Below are 23,582 nucleotides of genomic sequence, written 5' to 3' on the forward strand. Positions count from 1 at the left end.
GCGTGCTTGCCTGCCTGCCTGCCTGCCTGCCTGCCTGCCTGCCTGCCTGCCTGCCTGCCTGCCTGCCTGCCTGCCTGCCTGCCTGCCTGCCTGCCTGCGTGCGTGCGTGCGTGCGTGCGTAGTTCATCCTCACCTGCCCATGGCTCAAATGTCAAATAAATAATGGGCCTTGATATGAAAAGGGTTGAAAACCACGGGTAACCAACATGAATAGCCCACATGTGCAATCAGTCTGTCTATGCCCCAGTTTGCGCACTCAAAGAAGTGCCACCCCGTGGCTGCATTTGGAACTACACTGCATGACCTAAGTGCATGAAGTGATGAGGGAGTGTGTGAAGTGAGTGAGATGAAAACAAGCTGCATGAAATGATTGCATGCCGATTTCATTGAAATCTGACAAACTCAGTAAGGCAACAACTGTACATTAAAGAAAAGCATCAGGAGGCGTCACGTGGCACGGAGTGAGTTTTAACCCCCCCACCCCCCCCCCTACCCTTTTTTGCATTGTTGTGTTTTTGTTGTTGTAATCTCATCTCGGCCCTGCTGAAAAAGAGGGTCCAGAGTCCAGCCCTCAGTGTGTTCTCCGAGAACTAAATAAAGGTTGAAATGAAAATGAAAAGTGGCAAAAACATAGCAGGCAAGAATTACACTTTGGCACTTTTGGTGTTAAAAATACACTAAATTCATTACTTATTTAGAGTAAATTCATCCACGGGGAGTGATTGGCCTGTCACTGCCTCCCCCCCAGCCTGCATTTCTAAAAACATGTTGGCCTGGATCTGCTTTGAAAGTGAGAAATGAGCCGGCTGCCTTCTGCTTCTAACCAAATTGGCTCTAAAGGCATAAAGGGGGGAGTCATCAACCAACCAAGGACACCAGGGCTCATTTGTACTTCGCACAGCTGTGGCGCTCCATGTAAATAACCGAGTCAGTCCTCAATTAACTCACATCAGTTGCCTGACATTCCTAACTTGACCGGCAGCTATGCTTGTGTCAGGAATGTGTTTTTGTCTTCTGTGTGGATCGAGGCGGGGAAGAAATCAATAAAACAATGTTAGAAAATGTGTGTGTGTGTGTGTGTGTGTGTGTGTGCGTGTGTGCGTGCGTGCGTGCGTGCGTGCGTGCGTGCGTTTGTGTAGGGAGTGTATTTGTGTAGGGAGTGGTAATAATGCCTGATGGTTACTACTCGGACAGAAATAAAATAGTGCTTTCAGAAAGACTATGCTGTTTCTAAACAGGCATTCACACTGTGTCTGACTCATGCTTTGTCACAGTGACGGCCATGCATTTTGCCAGTGAGGGCGGTCTTCCCTTCACTTTACCTAGTGTTTGATGATTAGAGGGTCCGGCTATAATCTCAGCTGTATGTAATCCTAAATGAAACCTGCTGAAATCCAAGGCTAGTTTCATGCTTCCCTGCAGTTATCCTATCAATCAGTCAGCTGAGCCAAACCACCCCCACAAAAGACTATTTTCACCCAACAAGTCAAAAAGGGTGAAGGGGTACAAGATCCTCCCAGCACGCACAAGCAGGCTGAGGAACAGTTTCTTCCCACAGGCTGTCAGGATGCTAAATGCAAAGTGACTATATGAAGGTGCAGTAACCTTCCGCACTATGCACTCTGAGTACACTGCACTATGCACCTTTTGACAGATTGCCCTGTGTTTTGTATTGTTTAGTGTTTTATAGGTTTTTACCATGTTTTATGTCATGTTTTATTATATTGGAGCTTCCGAGCGTAAGATTTATGTACCTGACCGTGCAACTAAGTGACAATAAAGTGAATCTATCTGTCTGTCTGTCTGTCTGTCTGTCTGTCTGTCTGTCTGTCTGTCTGTCTGTCTGTCTGTCTATCTGTCTGGCGAGAGCCACACTGGAGAGAGTGAAAGAGAGAGCGAGACAGAGAGAGAGAGAGGGGGGGGGGGGATGGGGTGAACATTTATTTTCATTTTCAGAGTCCTGGAACTAAGCATTCCCCTCTGGCACTGGTACAGTCTGTGCTGTAATAAGACATGACAAACCCAGTCGTTGACTCGTTAGGTTGTACAGTGTGACCAACTCACATGGGTACAAGGTGTGTGTGTGTGTGTGTGTGTGTGTGTGTGTGTGTGTGTGTGTGTGTGTGTGTGTGTGTGTGTGTGTGTGTGTGTGTGTGTGTGTGTGTGTGTGTGTGTGTGTGTGTGTGTGTGTGTGTGCGCGTCTGTGTGTGAGAGAGAGAGAGAGAGAGAGAGATAGAGGAGCAGAAATAGAAAACATAATAGTAATGGTTTCCATAGAAACTAGTTGTCTAATTGCCAATAACCTCTCAAAGAAATGAGAAACCATGGAGTGATGCTTGCTAACACTGAGCTGACATTATTGGTTCACACATTTTTGTCTCCACCAGGCCGAAGGCATGGGGAGAGAGTATGTTTTGCACTCCGTCCGTGTGTGTGTGTGTGTGTGTCCGTCCGTCCGTCCTTCCGTCCGTCCGTTACCAGCTAATCTCCGGCACCGTTAACCCGGTCGATGCCAAACTTTGCACACACACTCCCTGGATGCCAACGATGAACCTCTGCCCCACATTTTCCAGAACGGCCTGTTATAGCGCCACCATGAGGCAGCTTTTCACATTTTGTACCTAAAACTGCACCGATCTGCGTGAAACGTTGCATGCACACTCCCTAGAGGCCCAGGACAAACCGTTGACCTGCATTTTCCGCATCTGCCTTTTATAGCGTCACCAGGAGGCCGACTTTTGTAAAACACATTTTTTTATATTACTCCTCCAGATTCTGTCCAAAAATCTCACAAATCGTTACACAGTATCTCTATGGTCATGTGCTCAAGTCGGATCTGTCCGATATTTCATATTCCATCCTAATTGGCTATAATTGGCTTTCACAGTTTGCAAGATTGCCCCGTTTTGAACAAAAGCCTCAAATCATGAACGCAGCATGCAATTTACGTGAAATCTTTCACACATTTTCTTACTAGGCTGAGGAATATATCCCACCCTTTTCACATTGGCCTGTTATAGCGCCACCAACAGGTTGATTTTTGCAAAACACATTTTTGGAACAAAATGCCTCAAAAACATGTTTATATTAATCCTAAACATTTTGCCAAACATCTCACAGTCATATCCTCCTGGTGGAGACCTGTGCCCAGAAGGGCACTTTTTCTAGTTACAGTCTATGGTTCACACATGGCCAGTGGTGGTGGAAGTACTGGAAGTACTTGAGTCAAACTCAACCTCATTGGTCAAATTTGTACTCGAGTTAAAGAGTTAAATTTCCGAAATAAGTATTCAAAAGTATATTTTATTTTTTTATTAACGATGCATTGCTGTATTGAAATGGAGATTTTTCAGACATTCAAATTCTAATTTCAATAATAGTGAAAATAGCACACGATTTACAATTTGCATTTAGCAGACACTCTTAATCCAGAGCGATTTACAGTAAGCAAGTACAACACAAGTTAATACATCAAACGCATGATAGAAATAGTCATCTCTAGAATCACAAGTAAACTAAGAAGAACCTATCATCCGTCTAACATCCGTACATTGAAACTAAGAATGCTACAGAACAGTGGTTTTCTACCAGTGGTCCGGGGACCACCAGTGGGCCTTGAGGGGGTTCCAGGTGGTCTCCAGCTAAATGATGGAGAGTTGCATAAAAGGAAACCAAATGGACCCTTACCGGTTCATTTGGTTTCATTTTACGCTCTCAAGAGTTAAATTATATCTGCATTGCATTGTTTACAAGAAGACTATACAATTCAATGTTTGCCTGTTGTCTCTCCTAATGGTACCAACATCAGATTTGATACAAAAGGTTTTTCGATGGATTCTGGTAGTATTGGGCATGCTTAATAACATACTAAAAGTCTACCAAAATCTACTCCCCAGAAAGCCGAGTTTAAAAAAAGTATTTTTCAACTTATTCTAGTACCTCTGGACATGCTTAAGAACATACTACAAATGTAGGAAAATATATGTACGGGAAAGGCGTCATTTCCATGATAGCGTTAAAAATGGAAGCTGGACAAGCTTATAAACGGTTTATACTGTATATCTCAATTGAAAAAAATATATATACAAAAGATTTTTCACTTGATTCTTGTGCTTGTAGACATGCTTATGAACATACAAGAGATTTAGGAAAATACACCTTCCGGAAAGGTTTCATTTTCAAGATGGCATCCAAAATGGCAGCCCGGTGTGTATGTATGTACTACAATGATTTTTACATATTTAATAATTACATATTTTAGCCTTTGCATAAGCCTGCAAGGTCGTCGAGGCAAGTGAAGTGTTACGGCAAGTGCTATAGGAGCTCAGAACGCCTCGCATCACGACGGCGATATTCCCTATATTTGAAATAGTGGAGTGAAATGTCATATAAGTAGGCTATCTAAAAACGTACTGATGCATAAAAATGCACTTAAGTACAGACTAGTACAGTGCTCATGTTAATGCACTTAGTCACACTCCGCCACTGCCGTTCAGACATTGCGTGACACATGAGTGACAGACTTTGATGGATCCATCATGCCAAGCGTGACTCGTGAGTGGTTTCGGTATATGACCGATTATGTCAGCTTGACCTCGACCTTTGACCTTTTTGATCCAAAACGTTACTCACCTCTCCGGGGCATTCTACTGATTTCACCCAAGATCATGCCCGTCCGTTTCTCGTGTGATTCTTTGCTCACTGTCACAGACACACATGCAGACAGGAGCTAATAACCCTGCTTTTGAATTGCTGAGGGTCCATTTTTAGAGCATGCTTATTTAAATGATCTATCAATCGATTGGTTTTAATCATCATGATGATGATGTATCATAATGATGACATCAGTCAATCAAATCATCACATTCCGTGCTACAAACACACAAAGCTGTGCATAGGAGGGGCTAGCGCACCTCAAAAATATTCCTAAAAATCACACCCGTGTGAAGTGAGGGGCGCTCTTATCATCGTACAATTAGAGGTACAAGATATCAATGTTTGTGTCAGAGAATTTCTCATCATGAAGTAACATGTCTATTTGCTCTAATTGTCTATCTTTGTGTAGGACCGACATAGCCAATTTGCTTGTCTACATATGACGTAAATTCTCCATTCCTTGTCAATGACATTGAATGTGTTTGTGTTAGGACAAAAATCTACACTATAGCTGAATACAGGAAGGGTTAGCGCCCCTCAGAAACAATAATAGAGGTGGGAACTTCTCCTTTGGTCCACCCATTCCTGGGATATGTGAGAATGGTCAAGTGATAATTGCATCAACTGCCCATTGTGGTAGTATGGGATAAGTTTTGAGTGGTGCAGCCAGATTTGTGTGTCTGTCTGTCTGTCTGTTTGAGCACGGAATGTCTGTGATGTCATGTTTACCCTCTATTACTAATCCCAGGTGAAATTCACCTACACACCTGCCTGTATAAAAATACAGGGAAATATAACCTAGGCCTACCTTCTATGAGACTTCAGTCTCAATGTGGTTTTTACTGGTTAAATAAAGGTTAAAATGCACCCATGCACCTCAGACATCAGCACAATTATGAAAATCACATCAACATAATTGTCTGGGTGAAAATCACCCAGGTTAAGTGTTCTATGGTTAAACAAACATTACCAGGCGCCCACTTCACACGAGTGTGATATTTCTTTTAGAGATGTCCCGATACTGTATCGGTATCGGCCCTTATTTGGTCATATCGGGTCATATCGGTATCGGCGAATATGCCAGTCAAACCACCGATCCGACACAGGGGTAAGGGCTTGACACTATGGCAGGTAAATAAAATGTTGGGGCATGTGGAGTTTGCTTTGGAGTTGCCCAAACTGCAAGAGCACATTTGAGTGAGGAGTCTGCTAAACACAACACGAGATATATAGCTAGATTGCTATAAACACAACACGAGATATAGCTAGATAGCTATAAACACAACACGAGATATAGCTAGATAGCTATAAACACAACACGAGATATAGCTAGATAGCTATAAACACAACACGAGATATAGCTAGATAGCTATAAACACAACACGAGATATAGCTAGATAGCTATAAACACAACATGAGATATAGCTAGATAGCTATAAACACAACACGAGATATAGCTAGATAGCTATAAACACAACACGAGATATAGCTAGATAGCTATAAACACAACACGAGATATAGCTAGATAGCTATAAACACAACTGGTATCGGGATCGGAACGGGAACGAAAGAAAAGTGTATGGCGACATCCCTAATTTATTTTCCATACATTTTCATATGAATGTGACATGCTCGTTAGGCCTATCCCTGAACTAGACCATGAGAGCTGTACTTGTACGTCCGCTCAGATCATCTCAGACTGATACCACTGCCACTGTTAAGACATCTATACTTTGCTGTAGACCGAAAATAGCTGATCTACATTTGTGCATGACATCATCGTACAGCAGAGGATAAATGAGGCATTAATGTTCTCATACCTCATTTTACAGTGCTTACGGCGATACTCACTTTAAAACACTTTGGGGGACATTCTAACTTTTTTTTTAGAAGCGCTACCCCCTCCTACTGTATGTGTCCAGCTTTGTGTGTGCGTGTGTACCCCACAGCGATGATTTGATTGGCTGAGCACGAAATTGAGGATAAATAGTGAGGACAGAAAATTGAGGATGCCAATTGTGATTGGCCGTAATGTGATGATGTATGATGATGTATGACGATAAGAGCGCCCCTCACTTCACACGGGTGGGATTTTTAAATACAAGATAAAAACTCTCCTTTGAATTTGGGGCCGCCCTATTTCCTGTGTAGTAGAGACCGGATATCGGACCCTTCACTCTCCCTCAACCGCCCCCTTCCGGTGTTTTCATTCCTACTAACAACAAGCTATATTCACGTTGTAACGGGAGTTGCCAACAAACGACAAAAACAACAAAAGATTCAGCTGCAGAGAGATTACTGTCCTTCTAGTCTAGTGTACTGCATGCATGCAGGGAACCATTATTGTTCTAATCTAATACTTTTTTCTTGTTATTGTATTACACTTTTCTTTTTACATTTAAATAGTAATAAAGAAATCGAAATATTATGGTCCCTTCATGCACTAGAAGGTCAGTATCAGTCATCAGAACCAGGGATGTGTGTGTTTTAAATGAGTCTATAACATGGAGTGAAGTTGAATGGGAATACATATTGATCAAATTAATATCAAACATCTAGATAGCAATCAAGCAGCTGAAACACTGTCTCAGGAGCACAGAAAAGTAGATGTGGAAATGAACCCAGAAGTATTTTTAAAGTGAAATACCAGTTTAAAGGTTCTGATAAGGTCTTTTTTTTCGGGTAGAAACCTCATACTGTATGTCAAAAACTGTTACTTTTCAGGATTCAAATAAAAACAAAATAGCAAAAATAGAAGTTGTTGTTGTGACACAAAAACACAAAAGGTTAGATTATGGAGATCAGAGGTTTCTGCCCGACAGAAACGGTGTGTATCAAAGCCCATGGTGACTGAGTGGAGGAAGTGATGACAGATCACTGTGTTACATAATCTGTGTTCTGTTATAGACGAAATACAAGTCTCACATAAAATAAATCTGTCGCCACCACAGTATGGGAAGGCTAGGGGACGATTGAGGACAATGTCTATCTATATAATACTATAAAGACAAGAGATGTATAATAGAAATGAATGATGCTATAAGCCACTTTACTTGAGCCTTTCATCAAATCCAATAACACATCTGACATAATTATAGGCTATACATTAGGCTACGGGCGGCAGTGGCTCAGGGGTAGAGTATCCGGTAGAGTGGCCGGATGGGTTCCACGAGGTTCCCAGTTCGATCCCGGGCTCCCCCAGAGTTAGTCTCGAAGTGTCCTTGAGCAAGATGCCGAACCCCTAATTGCTCCCGATGTGCAGGTTGGTGCCTTGCATGGTTTCCTCTGCCATGTGTGTGTGAATGGTTGAATGTAATTCACAATCTATGTAAAGCGCTTTCGATAAAAGCAACATGTCCACAAAATAACAAAACCAAACAATGTTTTTATTTGATGATGCAAACTGCTTGACCTAATTTCTTTGTTCCAACATTTGACAGTGTGGTTGTTGTGCGCAGGGTGGCTGTGCTGGAGTCTAAGCCCCAGTGACAGTCTAGCAGGGAGAAGGAACAAGCAGAGAGTTATTGGAAGCTACAGAGGTCATGGTAATTGTCCCGCTCTCTTCCACCTATCTGAATATGTCAGAGCGGTTCATCGTGGTTATAACAAGCTTTTCGTTCCCTCCTGTGTGCTAGCTACTGCTAGTACACTTTTAGTACACTTTCCTCATTCTTAATCCAGTTATGTAAGACATTGGTTGTCAAACATTTTCATCTCAAATGTTTGGCTGAAAGGATGATGCACCAGGGACCCCTGATTTGTCTTGTTAAGAAAAAACATAAAATACAAAATTAGATGTTTTCCAAAATAGCAGATCTACAATCTCACAACGAGGCACATCGCGATACATTGTGAGCTCTTAGATCTGCTATTTTGTTTTTGCCAAAGTATAAAATAGGGTTAATGTGGTCAATGTGCATCTTTAATTTGTTGGGGACCCCTCAAGGACCCCTGGCAGTCCCCGGACCCCACTTTGAGATCCACTGATGTAAGATATATATTGCTCCACAAACATAAACAATTATAATAATAATACCGTAATAATAATAATAACCAGTAAGACGCCCTAAGGGCGAGAAGCGAGGTTGTGTGCATGCATCCGCCTTGATGACGTCAGACTGTTGGGCTGGTGCTTTGGCATGGGGGGTCAGATCAACATATGGAATGAATTCTGTACTGGAGCGTGTCTGATGAGGTCAGATCAACATATGGAATGTCAGGACAGGTCAGCTCCATACTGTATATGGAGATCTGAGGGTGGCAGCGGAGGCAGTGTCTTGAGTCTACATGGTTTGATGAGGTCTGGCCATATATGGAGCGTGTCTTGAGTGTACAGGGTTTGATGAGGTCAGATCGACATATGGAATGTCAGAACAGGTCAACTCCATATATGGAGATATACGGGTGGCAGCGTGGGCAGTGTCTTGAGTGTACAGGGTTGGATGAGCGCCCAGGTATGGCCGGGCCATACTTTTCAGGCCTGTTGAATGGACAGGTGTGAGTCAAAAGGGAGACATCGACGAGGAAGGACGGATGGGGAAGGATCAACATATGGAATGTCAGAACAGGTCAGCTCCATATGGATCTGAGGTTTGAGGTCATGCAGATGTATAGAGTTGCTGGCCGGCTCCATATATGCAGATCTAGGTGATGATCCATTCTCCTCCACGGTTGATGAGGTCAGTGTCGTGATCTTCATATATGGAGAAGGCCTTATATGGAGACGTGATGTCACGAGGCGTGATGTCACGAGGCGATGAGGTCAGTGTCGTGATCTTATGGAGATCGGCCATATATGGAGACGTGATGTCACGAGGTGTGATGTCACGAGGCGTGATGGACTGATGGACCATTATGCAGGCGTGACACGACAACATAACTGGCCTCACATCAGGAATGGCAATGGAATACATATTCCAAATTACATGCTGCACACCTACACTCCCTTGGGGACACAATAGCATATAAATAGAATCATAACCAGAGTGACAAGCGGCCTCATCCGTTCCCTTCCTCCCTCCCTCCCGCCCTCTCTCTCTCTCTCTCTCTCGCTCTCGCTCTCTCTCACCCACACACTGTCAGGGACACGGAGAGATGCGCACACGGTGCGATGGTGTCTGAGGGCGAGTGAAGTTCCTGCATGTAGCTGAATGGAGAAGTGTGATCCACGATTAAGGACTATATTATGGTGCAAAAAGACATGAAGAACGGACAGCTATCACTATTTGTGAAAGTGCTATTTGTAAAAACATTTTTGCCTTGTAAACAGATTACCAGGAAAGCTCACAAACAAGGATTCAGATATATATGTTTTTAGGATGATGTCAGCTTTATTTTTCAAGTATAGCCTCTAAACAAAAGGTAAGTGAGTTAAATCTTTAGCCAATATACTTTGGTTATTTTGTGTTATTCCTTATGCATGTGCTGAAACTAATAAGCATACGCATTTAGGCTACAGTATACTCAAGTGCTGTACTCAAGGTATGGGGCAGCTATACTTTCACTTTACTTGAGTATAGTTCCATTTTTGATAGGTTACTTTTTACTTCTATAGTCAACATCTCAGAGGCAAATGTTCCTACTTTAAAGGGCCACTTCACCACTTGTCAACTTATCTTTATATAATTGGTGCTCACTAATGTTCATGATAAAATATCACAATTTTATTCTACTGACTCTGTGTCTCATAGGAGGACTGTGGGCAGTTCATAAATCCGTCCACCAGTGACATCATCGTTAGGCTTTTTAAAAAAATATATATTTAGATTTTTATTATCATGAGAAGGATGGCTTCCATTATCACATTGCAACTTTTCAGGAATAGAAAGCCTGCCGTTTCTATTTGCTTGGATTCCCCATCGATGATGTCACTGCAGGTGGACGGGTTTCTGAACTGCCCACAGCCCTCCCATGAGGCAGACCGAGTAGAACAAATTATGGCATTTTATAATGAACTTTAGTGGGGACCAATTATATGAAGGTAGGTTGAAAAGTGGTGAAGTGGTCCTTTAACTGATTATAGGTGAATCTATACCCAGCAGCACATGCAGTTCAATCAGCCCCACTTTTACCAGCTGCAACAATAAAGTGATGAACACATTAAGGCATTACTAGGCTTAGGCTAATTAAAATCCAACAATATGATTGTGAAATTTGCATTTCACTTGTGTGCAATTATGAATAAAGGACTTTTACTTATTATACTACTTTCTATTTAGTGGTATTTAAGTAAGCAATCTATAAGTACTTATTCCATATCACAGTTTCTTTTGAAAGTTATTTCAGTGTTAATTTTTACCCAACACCTCTATGATGAAGATCTTAATTTATGTATTTTCTCAACATGATTGGTTTGTTTCCATCCATGCCAGTGATGCAGCTATACAGTATCTCCTCTCGGCAAACGCACCACCTTTAGATGTTGACACCATTATGTCACCATGCTCCATGTCTGTGGGTGGTCTGCTCTACCAGAATAACAACCCCAAGCAACTCAGCTGTAAACACTGTGAGGGTGGGAAATAATTAAGAGACCGAAATAATGGAAAGCAAATAGGATATATCCTTCAGGCTGATATGTCAGAGACTCCAGTTAACTCCAGCCCATGTGAGCGAGGTGCCTCGGTAGTAGATATATAATTAGAATAAAGCAGAATGTTCATTCATTTTCATGCATTGGTCAAATACATTTTGAGCTCTATTTTGAGGCCAACCTTGTGTTTTACCATTTCAGAAAATTGTACTCCAAATTCCACGATGAAATGTTTTGAAAATATATTTTCTTATACTGGCAACGCAGTAGGCTAAATACTTCTTACAGGTATCGCATGTCTGCAGGGAGGTTTAGTAAAATGTGCAGATGTTTCGCAGTACTCAATCATCTTCCAGCTGTGTACCATGACTGCCCATAATAGACTAATCACCTATTTCATCACCTTAAGCCTGATTCGCAAACCAGTTATTTTTGGCAAGTGTACAGGTTGCCTGTTCCTGCACAAAATGTTAACTTTAATTTAGTCTCTTCTTGTGGATGCGTATATCATGAAGGAAGCAGAGATAATGCCCAACAGCATGAACCTTATAGCCTATACGTGGGCTGATTCATCCACAGATGATGGCCTATTGTCCCATTCGATCTGCACAGGAACCACCAAAAGAACGCAATGCCACACGAACCCTTACTCTGGTCCTGGTGACCAAGTACTGTAGTACAATTTACAATGTAGACGTTTGACAGTATAGCAGACACAATTGTATCCAAAGTGCGAGATCAGAATTGAGTTCAGTTCAGTTTTAGTTTTAGTTTAGTTTAGTTTAGTTTAGTTTAGTTTAGTTTAGTTTAGTTTAGTTTAGTTTAGTTTAGTTTAGTTTAGTTTAGTTTAGTTGTTACACCTGGCAACCGCTATTCTTCCTGGAGTCCTCACGGAATAATTTACATACAAAAATCAAAAACAAGTTTACAGATATCACAAAAGAAAATAAGACAATATACTTGTATATAAAAGCATGGTTAGTGCATTCACCTTATAGTGATATTACATGGTATAGTTAAATAAACAGAATTAGAATTATTTCTCTATATTTATAAGAAAGTGCTTCAGTCTTTTCTTAAAATGCCCTTTATATTACCTTAAATGTCTGTGATGCATACTGGTGGAGAGTTCCAGAAAGTCATTGCACTGTACATGACTGTCCTTCATTGCATCACTTCTTGGCTTGGGTACTGTAAATCGACCCATCACCACATGTCTGCTATTATATCTGTGTCTATTACTGGTATAATGAATATTTTTTACAAGCATTTTTAGTCTTTTATTTGAACAAATGTTACTAAAAATATTAGGAATAAGCAGAATAAGAATGAACAACACTAGTCAATAAGCAATAAGGTAGTCACATAAGTAGAGTACAGAGAGAACAATGAATAGTGCCTCAAATAAACTAGGACACCAGGTAAACATCTACATAACAATTTTAACATTTGTGGTCAATAAAAACAAGTATTATGTAACAAAAACATGTGACCACGATATACAGCATCTGCAATGTAAGCAAGCATCTAGTATCTATGTATAAGCAGGGATACAAGGAGAGAGTGCTAGGGGGTGAGGTGCAGTCTAATAGAGTGTGGGGTTTACGTAGGGTTTAAGTAACAAAAAAGGAATTCTGTTTACAATACAAACTCCAGGCACTTATGGAACAGTAATAAAACAGTGTGAATAAATCAGGTTATTTATCTGCGTCCGGAATCCAGATTCTTTAGGATTTTAGTGTCCAAGACATCTCCATATACTTCTTAATGACATATGCATATATTGCAGTGTCATCGCGTGGTGCCATAATCGTTTCATCCACATGCGCTTTCTTCTAACTCTCCTCCTCTGTCATTTCTTTCCTGATTTCTTTCTTTCTGCCATAATTCATTCCACTTGTAACTCCATCCTTCTTTCAATCCTGCCTACGTACTGTATATCTACCCCCTCCTTTCTTTTGCTCCATGTCTCTCATCTTCACGATCATCAGATCAGATCACAGATTAAATAAGGTCTTATAATATAAGGTCTTAAACCGTGGGATCGCACATTGACGGCCATCCACAGTAAAATCCTCAGTGTTAATTCATCCAATCCAACTGTAACCGAGGGTGTACAAATGAACCCTTTCGGGTCTATTCGGTTGCACTCAGAGTTGAACTACACTGATGATTTTACTGTGTAGCTTTCATGTTGTTGTTTGTATTGTGAGATTAAGGAAATTGTAATCTCATGTTTTGACATAGGCCTCTACAATCCTCGGCAGACACAAACACAGATTCATAACAATTCCCATTCAATGGGATTATTATACCGTGGTGTACACTGTACAGTACATTGATTTGGCTCCTCTGATGCTGTTGAATAAAACGTATACGTCAAACTGACAGTGACGTTCTCTAACCCGATTAGTTATCTGCACTTCCTCTTACTTTGGACAGAGTGTGGAGTAACAAACAAATAGGTTGTGCCAAATAAAGAATAGCAAAGCAAGAGTGGCTAAATAAACCATAAATGTGCCGTATTCGAACTGGAGTGTGTGTGTGTGTGTGTGTGTGTGTGTGTGTGTGTGTGTGTGTGTGTGTGTGTGTGTGTGACTGTGTGTGTGTGTGTGTGTGTGTGTGTGTGTGTGTGTGTGTGTGTGTGTGTGTGTGTGTGTGTGTGTGTGTGTGTGTGTGTGTGTGTGTGTGTGTGTGTGTGTGTGTGTGTGTGTGTGTGTGTGTGTGCGTGTGTGTGTGTGTGTGTGTGTGCGTGTGTGCGTGCGTGTGTGCAGTGTACGTGCGTGTGTGCAGTGTACGTGTGCAGGTGCATCCTTGTAGCTGCATGCATTTGCATGTGTGTGCTGTACAGTCTGTCTGTGTGTGCTGTACAGTACAGTCTGTACTGTCATGCACACACGTGCGCGCACACACACATGTGTGTACTGTCTTTATGTCTACCGGTATATATATACCGGTAGTGAGTATAATAAAGGTGTAGTGGTTAATCAGACTAATACACTTAATTTTTAAAACAGGTAAAAGAAAGAAAGAAAGAAAGAAAGAAAGAAAGACCCCTGCTTCTGGATTAATCAAACCTACAAGAGTGAGATGAAGTGGTTTATTGGTTCTAAATATGGGCTTTGATATATATTTTAGCTTAAGTGCCCATGCAGCCCTAGTATATCACATAACAAACCTCTGACCACTCAGTCAGTCAACAACACAGAGATCTGAAGAAAGGGGAGAGAGGTTCCTATGGAGACACAAATGACTACCTTTAACCATTAATTACCACAGCTCTCCCACAGGGAGTATCATGTCTGCAGGGAATGGAGTTTCTGCCATTTGTTTTAAAATAATACTCACAACAACAGTGGTTCCCAAACCACTGTCAAGGACCCCCAAATCGACACTAATTAGCCCGCGGACCTTGACCTTTGACATACATAACATAACATTAATTTAATCATTTTTATATTTATCATATAATTAGCACATGAATTCTTCAGTTATGGCCAAAAACACGTCTTCTGAGCTAACAGACAGTAACCTTAGCCTCGGAGACTGCAGGCGTTTTGTTTTCAAAGGAGAAAGAAACGCCCGGGGCGAGGCTGGCATACGAGTGGGAGTGAGCCTTGTATTTCAGCTAAATACAGTACAGAGTGCAGAGCGGCGTCACTCCAAATGTGGTGACATCGAGCCTCGGTCTCATGCCTTCATCTGCGAAGAGAAAATCGGCAGCGACATAACAATGAGAATAGCAGTGATTCTACAGTCACTGCAATCATGTATTGGGCCTTGACGACCTACCAGTATACAGAGAGATTCATGCCACACACTGAAAATACATTCTTAGGCCTCACTCAGACCTTTACAACAGATTGCTGTATGCTTGCTGTATACAAAGGGTGTGACACAGCTTGCCCCAATGCATTTCCAATGGGAGTCACATGGTCTGACACAACACTTGTGTTGTATGAGGGGGAGGGGCGCAGTCGAAACACAGCCGAAACACAGCCGAAAGCCATACAACAGCTTGTAGTCCAAAATGTAGTCCTCAAACCATGTGACTTCCATTGGAAATGCATTGGGGCGGCCATGACACTCACAGCATTCATACAACAAGCATGCAGCAATGCTGCAAAGGTCTAAGTGAGGCCTTAGAGCTAATTCAGTCCGAGTTAAAAGTATTTTGTTTATTAATCTAAATGTGCAGCTTATTTTTTTCTACTGACGTCAGTCATTTAAACCCTACTGTTCTTGGTTGACAGGGCTCTATAATAATTTGATCCGCTCCTATTTCCCCCTCTACACCTGTCTTCGCTGAAAATAGCCAGGGTGTCAAAAAAATCGATTCGAATTAAAATCGCGATTCCGTTATGAACGATGCAAAATCGATTCATAATTTCCAAAGATTTGGATTGAGAATCGTTGAATCGAAAAGAAAAATTTTTTGAATCGAATTGTGACCCCAAGAATCGGAATCGAATCGAATCGTGGGACACCCAAAGATTCAGGAAGATAAAGTCTGCATTTAGTGCATCAGTTCTGTGATGCTGTTATGTGATTATTATTTTTAAATTATTCTAATCTTTTCCACACAGTTTTAGCCCATTCACATACATTTAGATGTCACCAGTCATCAGTAGTCGAAGCGCTTTGATCCTCTGTCTACAAAGACTTGTCTGACAAAGTCTGCAGTAATGCTAAAGTAATACCATGAGTCACAGTCACACCGACATGGTCCTTTAAGCGCCCTATAAGATATAGGTTGATGATGTCACATAGAGTAGATGTCATTTGCCAAGCTGCGAATGTTACCAAGCTTACATAATCCTGTCATCTTGCGACTATTTGATTGGTTATGCATTGTAATCTCGTCATTTATTTATATGCCAAGTTACAACATCTGTCCTGGATGTGTATGGAAGGAGTATGGAAGCGCCACACAAAGGATATCAGCAGTGTGTGCCACGTGATCCCAAATGAATGTGGTGGGAAAAGTACTTGCATGTTTTACTTAAGTAAAAGTATCAATACTGCAATGTAGAAACATTCTGTTACAAGTAAGGCCTGACTCACACCTTCGCAACAGATTGATGTATGCTTGTTGTATGAGATGTATAGCTGATGTAAGCTCGCAATGCATTTCCAATGGGAGTCACAAATGTTGTGTCAAACCATGTGACTCCCATTGGAAATGCATTGCGAGCTTGCATCAGCTATACATCTCATGCATCAGCCATACATCAGTCTGTTGCGAAGGTGTGAGTCAGGCCTTAGTCTGGAATTCAAAATGTACTAAAAGTACAAAAGTATTGGTATCAAAATGTACCAATTTAAGTACCAAAAATACAAAGTACTATTTACCATTTTCAAAATGGCCAAATAAGGCCTCACTCACACGGTCGCAACAGATTGATGTATGCTTGTTGTATACAAAGGGTGTGACACATCTTGCCCCAATGCATTTCCAATGGGAGTCACATGGTCTGACACAACATTTGTGTTGTATGAGGGGGAGGGGGGCAGTCGAAACACAGCCGAAAGCCATACAACAGCTTGTAGTCCAAAATGTGGACTACAAACCATGTGACTTGGGGCGGCCATGACACTCACAACATTCATACAACAAGCATGCATCAATGTTGTATGCTAGATCGAAAGGTGTGAGTGAGGCCTAGGGCTGAAGTGGTTCATGTTTTGTAATAATAATCCAAAATATACAAAATAACTAGTATAGGTTTTCAAATAAATGTAGTGGAGTAAAGGTATAGGCTACATTATTTGGATTTAAGATGTAGTGGAGTATAGAAGTAAAAATATTGGAAAATGGAAATACTCAACTAAAGTACAAATACATTAAAATTGTACTTAATTACAGCACATAAGTTAATGTACTTAGTTACTTTCCAACACTGGACATTAAAACTATCTTTAACCCATTTTGGGCGGGAACCCCTTTTGGTGTTAGCATTATGTCATGCTTTAGCTATTTTTGAAAAATCGAAGAACGACGGACATAGAAACATAGCTTTTTCAGAAAACTGTCAGGATGTAGAAGACATTTTTAGAATCTGATCTCAGGTCAAAATGGGTTAAACCACTTAAACCCTATTTACTCGGGGTCCCCCAGGGTTCTATACTAGATCCACTGGTATTTCTCTCTATAGTGTCTATAGTCTAGACCAGTGTTTCCCAAAGTGTCTGACATGTTGACTCCCCTACGTCAGTGAAGGTATAATCCATTTCCGCCCACAACCGTGAAACCTAAACTGCAATGCACTGCTGTCTTGCGTGAGCCCCTGCAGACGCCTGTTATGCAACCTGATGCTTTACATTGCTTTTCCGTCCTCCTGTCTCCCCCAGCTTACTGTGGTCCGACGGCCAAACAGCAGATTGATTGTACATTACCACGTCATTTATCTCTTCATTTTGACCTTTTCCCCCTCCAATGCCCCGTCTGGTGGTTTTTCCAGTCCCACGGCATGCAGGGTCCCTGCGGGCTAACTGCTAGTGCGGTGCGGGGACCCAATCAATAGGCTTTCATTACGCAATAAATGTCGTGGCGGCCTCATGCACAGGATATGGACATCATCGGGATTTCCAATACGTGGTAATGGTTTTGTGGCACACGTCACGTCCAGCAATTAGCCTCGTTTACGGGGTGGTGACCTGTAGCATAGAGCGGGTTGAGTAAGAGGCAGTCTAGGAATGGGGAGGTTCGCCAGTTCAACCCTCGGTTTGCCCAGTACACGTGTTCCCCGTTTTCCCCGAGCAAGACACTTGACCTCTAATGGTTTCCACCATGCACTCATCATCAGAGCCATCTGAGTAGCCATCAGCTGGATGAAATAGTAAAAGTAATTCCCCCTCCCCAGTCGCCGGAGAACGGAACACAGTACTAACCCTGTATTTGCCTCGTTGAGAATACATTTGAACAAAAAGCAGAAAGTGCACATGCACACATCCAATCTTTAATCCTAGGTGCTGGAGAAAAAAATATATCAACAGTCAAAATGAATATAGTCTGCACACTGGTTCTCAGCTCCACTTGTTTTTTATTGCCGCTGGTCAACGTTTCAATCTTATATGATCTTCATAAGGAATAACTTTTGAACAGGGAAATTTTTAACCTCCCACAGGGCAGCACACCTAAACCTAACCTTAACCCATGTCTAACCAATGACAATGACTAGTCTAAACTAAGTATGCAACCCAGTATAACTTTGTTGTTTTATTCTCAGAAGATGCATCATCATCATCATCATCATCAGGGCCCAGCGCTGGTACCTCCTGTAAGACAGACCTGAGCACATACTGCCTCATCGCTTGCCTCCTCTATTTTAATGGTTGGAACTGCCCGCCCCAACCTGCATTACTGCCCTTGCAGACACAGCCTGATAATCAGCAGCAGCACCATGGAATCAGTGCAACTCAGCAGGTACAGATGAGAGTCAAAAGCGTTACTTTTTACCCCCAATTTAGTAGTTATGCCAATTGGCTCTATATGCACACAGAATAACTCTTCCTACTTTCCATGTAGTGTGCAGTGGTTCTCAAACTTAATAACTCTGGCCTGGGAGTGTACAATTGGAACCAAATGCACCACAAGTACATTTGGTTCCATTTGTACACTCTCAGAGTTACACACCCGTACGGGGCTATTTGTAACCCACTCAAGGACACTTTGAGACCCACTGGTGCAGCAGAGTGTTTCCAGTGAGCCAACATGCACAATAACATCACTCTGACTCTGACTTTGACCAGAATGGATAACAGTGTGTGTGCATATATCCCATTATGTCCTCCCCAGTCACATACATGTCTGTGTTGTCACTGTTGTGTCCTACTGACTCACCTGTCAGTAGGTGCGGTTCCATTAAGCCTTTGCGAAAAAAGGAAGCGTATGTTCATAAAGAAAAGCGAATTGTCGGTGTTTCCAACTTTCCATTAAACTGATAAAATGCGCATATGACATAAGTTCATTAAATATGCAGTAGTTGGCACTGTTTTGCCAGTAAAGTGAGGCTCATGTAAAGTATAGTCCTAATCCATGTTCACACCATTGATTTAGGGATTTGATGGGCTTTCTTTACAGTCAAAGAACGATTTGTTGTGTAATACTTGTCTTAATATATTCGGGGCACATGTAGCCTATATGTCGCGGGACTCGATTGGAGCATACTGGTCGTTTATACTGTAAATGGATTGCAGCTGCAGCTGCACAACAGTTGTGGATAACTTGTTTCATCGGCTATATAGACTATAGCCTACACGTTTAGGTTGCTTATCTTATGCAATGAATATAAATATATAAGAATAGATGAAGCGTATGCATGGATCGAAATCGAATAGCCTGCAGGGACCCGGCAGCTATATATAAAAGTTTAGTCTACTACGCTACTCGTAGTCCACGTGTGTGTGTGTGTGTGTGTGTGTGTGTGTGTGTGTGTGTCTTGCATCCATACAGTAGCGATCCAGATATCAAAATGATCGGATCGCCCCGATCAACTCGGGAGGATTCAGACTTCATAAGGGATCTTTGAACACACTACACAATTATTAATCGGACGGGTCGGGTTGTAGTAAATTGGGACCTTATCCTCTCCCTCTCTCTATCCACCATCCCATGCACCGTTCACTCCACGGCCTCCCCATCGTTTTTTATTTTATTTTCCAACTGTTCAAAAGCGATATAATGCGAGTTCAATGCTTTCTAATTAAAAACCTTTTCCGCAAGTGTTTCCATACACTATTTGCGCATTTCCCTTTTTTCGAAAAAGCCTAAATCCGCAACCTCCAAGCGAAAAAGAGTTTTTGCGAAAAATGGAGACTTATTCGCATATTGATGTGTTTCCATCCAGGAGATTTTGCGCAAGAGCCTTAATGCGCATAAAAACGGCTTTATGGAAACGCACCTAGTGAGGAGTCCCCACAGGTGTCCCTATTTCGGCATGTCATTGTATTATGTTTTCTTTTCTTTTTTCTTTTCTTTTTTAAATAGCAGAGCTTGTAGATCGGCTATCTTTGCCACACATCACTGCCGTGTGATGAAGTAAAAATTATTTTGTTGCAGTTGTAAGGAATATGTACTGTTACTAAGTTTAAAAAAAAAGGTTAACATTACTTACTGGATGTGAAGGATCTCCTTACAGTGTAAGGAGATCCTTTTCTCACCTGAATAAATTAAACAGAAAAGGTGTAAGGCTTACACCTTTTCTCACCTGTTTAATTTATTCATTCATTCTTTTTTTTCCTTTTTTTTTTACCAGATACAGCATTGTATCTACAGATGAAGATGCCATAAAGATCTCCACCCTGGGCCTTCACAACGGCCACGGTCCTCTGATGCAGCACTCGCTGACGGGGCTCCGGGCAGGTGGAGACGGAGGAGGGGGACGTGGAGAAGGAGAGCGTCACGGCACCGAGGAAGGAGCAGGCGTATTATCCCTGAGAGTGAACAATGAACCTGTCATTCACACCCGCCGCTCGTCCCCGTCGTGCCACTCGGGCCTGGACCTGGGGCCGAGTCGCCTTCGCAGCCGCTTCGTGAGGAAGAACGGCCAGTGCAACGTGGAGTTCAACAACATGGAGGACAAGCCGCGGCGCTACCTGGCCGACATATTCACCACCTGCGTGGACATCCGCTGGCGCTACATGCTGATGCTCTTCACCGCCGCGTTCCTCCTGTCGTGGCTGCTGTTCGGGCTGGTGTTCTGGGGCGTGGCCCTGGCCCACGGGGACTTTGACCTCCTTGGCCCCTCTCGCGGCGAGGAGCCCGTGGGCGCCCCGGAGGGAAGAGGAGCAGACTGGCGCCCGTGCATCCTTCACGTCCAGGGCTTGCTGGGAGCGTTCCTCTTCTCCATAGAGACCCAGACCACCATCGGATACGGCTTCCGCTGTGTGACGGAGGAATGCCCGGTCGCCGTGGTGACCGTGGTGGTGCAGTCCATCGTGGGCTGCATCATTGACTCCTTCATGATCGGCACCATCATGGCCAAGATGGTGCGGCCCAAGAAGCGGGCGCAGACGCTGCTGTTCTCGCACCACGCCGTGATCGCGCTGCGCGACGGCAAGCTGTGCCTCATGTGGCGGCTGGGGAACATGCGCAAGAGCCACATCGTGGAGGCCCACGTGCGCGCGCAGTTCCTCCGGCCGCACGTGACCCGAGAGGGCGAGTTCCTCCCGCTGGAGCAGAGGGACATCGACGTGGGCTACGACGACGGGCTGGACCGGCTGTTCCTGGTGATGCCGCTGGTGGTCGTCCACGAGATCAACGAGAGCAGCCCTCTGTACGGACTGAGCCGCGCCGACCTGCAGAAGGAGGACTTCGAGATCATCGTGATCCTGGAGGGCATGGTGGAGGCCACGGCCATGACCACGCAGGCACGCACCTCCTACCTGGCCAGGGAGGTCCTGTGGGGCCACCGCTTTGAGCCCCTGATCTTCGAGAAGGGCGACCGCTACCACGTGGACTACTCCCGCTTCCACAAGACGTACGAGGTGCAGTCCACGCCGCACTGCAGCGCCAGGGAGCTGAGTCACATGGCCGGCCGGGGGAGCCAGTGCTCGTCCTCCACCGCCACCTTCTCGCGGTCGCCGTCACCGTTCGGCCCGCGGAGGACGCGCAACCTCCTGGCCCCGCACTCTCCCAGCGCATTCTGCTACGAGAACGAGGTGGCCTTGTGCTGCGGGGAGGAGGACGAGGAGGAGGAGGAGGCGGGGGAGACCAAGGTGGCAAAGGACGATGTGGCGGGGAACCTGGGCGCAAAGGGCGATCGAGAGAGAGAGGAGAGAGGCGAGACGCACCTCTTTGTGGCGGAGCAGACAGTGGAAGTGCTGTGCGTGCTGGACATAGAGAGCCAAATCACCTATGACAGACTGGCTCCGCCTTCGTATGTTAGCAAGGAATCGGGAGTTTGAAGCTCGTCAATTAATAGTTTTAAAGACTGGAATAAAATATGTGCCCTTTTGATTTGTGTTTTCAGCCTGTCTGTGGGTATCCACCAAAGCTCTTTGATGTATAGTCTACTAAATAAAACTGAGGAATGTAGATTGCACGTTCACAGAAAGAGAAACAAAAATGTTTTATTTTTTAAATAATAATAATAATTTGTTACTAAGTATTGTCTATGTTTAATTACAACATGAATCAGTATAGTACATACAACACTCCAGGGTGTGACTGCATTGGGACTTCTTTGAAGTCACACTGATTATACTTGTACTCAGCATGGCTTTGTGTGTATATAGGTCTATGGAATTATACGGTTGTTGGGAAAGGGGTCAGTTTCTGATTCCCATTCTCATCTTGTAAATATGATAAGCTTTTGTTTTCTTTTATGATTATTAGACCAAATTGTAAGTAAATCATATAAAAGGCAAATAATGATGAATGACAATGTCCATAAAGTGAATGTGAATGTGTGCTCTCTCTGCCAATATGTACATCATTTCTTTTCTCAGTGTAAAAATAAATATGTGATTTCTTCTGTACTTAAAAACCTATGCATGGCCGCTCATGTCTTACTGTTTGAGTGTGGTCACTGCTTTGTTTGATAAATTAGATCTTTCCAAAATATTCATAATAAATACTGGATGAAGGGTTGAAAACAGCAACAACGTCTCTCTGAATCCTATATAGCACTTAAACAGTGAATCTAACTACCATGTACTGTATATATGTAAATGAAGGACAAGCACTTTATTCCGAATTTTATCTTAAAGTCACTGTCAGATGGAAATAATCGGCTATTCTTGCTACTTTTCTGTGACACTGTAGTGTGACACAGTAGGGCATTAATTTACGCCGAAAAAGAAAGCCACAAAATGTTGTAATTATGGAGAAACAAGGTTTTGAATCAATTTTGTATCAATAAAAAGCACCCAATGAAACAAATAACAGCGTCTGCTGTTCTGCTTGACTCACGACGTCGAGTCACGTTCACTTCCCTTTAGAGCACTGGCTCTGTGTCAGTCAGAGGTCAACCCAGTACCTGTGTTGACGGCCACCTGTTTTGATCACTCGACTCCGGTGAAAAATGCTGTCGTATTGGCTGGCTCGATCTCCGTTTCGAAGCAGCAGGGAAGTTCCTCTAAATATCCTTGTAACAAGGACAAAAATCTATAATCCTTAACCCACCTGTCTCGTTCATCATGAGTCAGTCCTCAGCAGCCAGCCAGAGAGATCGAGGGAGCCCAAACTGGGGTAGTATTAGCCAGAATTAAAAAAACAGTGTCACAGCACAACACTTTTAATGTCACAGCCAAGATTATTTCTGGTTTTGGCTCTGCGTGAGCGCGTGCGTGCGTGCGTGTGTATGTGTGTGTGTGTGTGTGTGTGTGTGTGTGTGTGTGTGTGTGTGTGTGTGTGTGCGTACGTGCGTGCGTGCGTGTGTGTGTGTGCCAG

General features: G+C 43.0%; 1 protein-coding gene across 1 annotated transcript; it reads left to right on the forward strand.

Moving 5' to 3' along the window:
- The first annotated feature begins 346 nt into the window (after positions 1-346).
- On the forward strand, positions 347-22,959 carry LOC306921885 (ATP-sensitive inward rectifier potassium channel 12-like). The gene is made up of 3 exons (XM_079499191.1): positions 347-461; positions 18,418-18,614; positions 20,446-22,959. Exons 2-3 carry the CDS (start codon positions 18,520-18,522, stop codon positions 22,094-22,096), a joined length of 1,746 nt encoding a protein of 581 aa, XP_079355317.1. The 5' UTR covers positions 347-461; positions 18,418-18,519; the 3' UTR covers positions 22,097-22,959.
- The last annotated feature ends 623 nt before the right edge of the window (positions 22,960-23,582 follow it).

The sequence above is a fragment of the Electrona antarctica genome (assembly GCF_951216825.1).
Source record: "Electrona antarctica genome assembly, chromosome: 4".
Taxonomy (NCBI): Eukaryota; Metazoa; Chordata; class Actinopteri; order Myctophiformes; family Myctophidae; genus Electrona; species Electrona antarctica.

Bases quoted from the DNA above. Each gene is read 5' to 3' on its own strand.
- LOC306921885 (XM_079499191.1), top strand. From the start codon at position 18,520: ATGGTTGGAACTGCCCGCCCCAACCTGCATTACTGCCCTTGCAGACAC. The intron at 18,615-20,445 runs GTACAGATGAGA...TTTTTTTACCAG, and splicing joins GAATCAGTGCAACTCAGCAG to ATACAGCATTGTATCTACAG.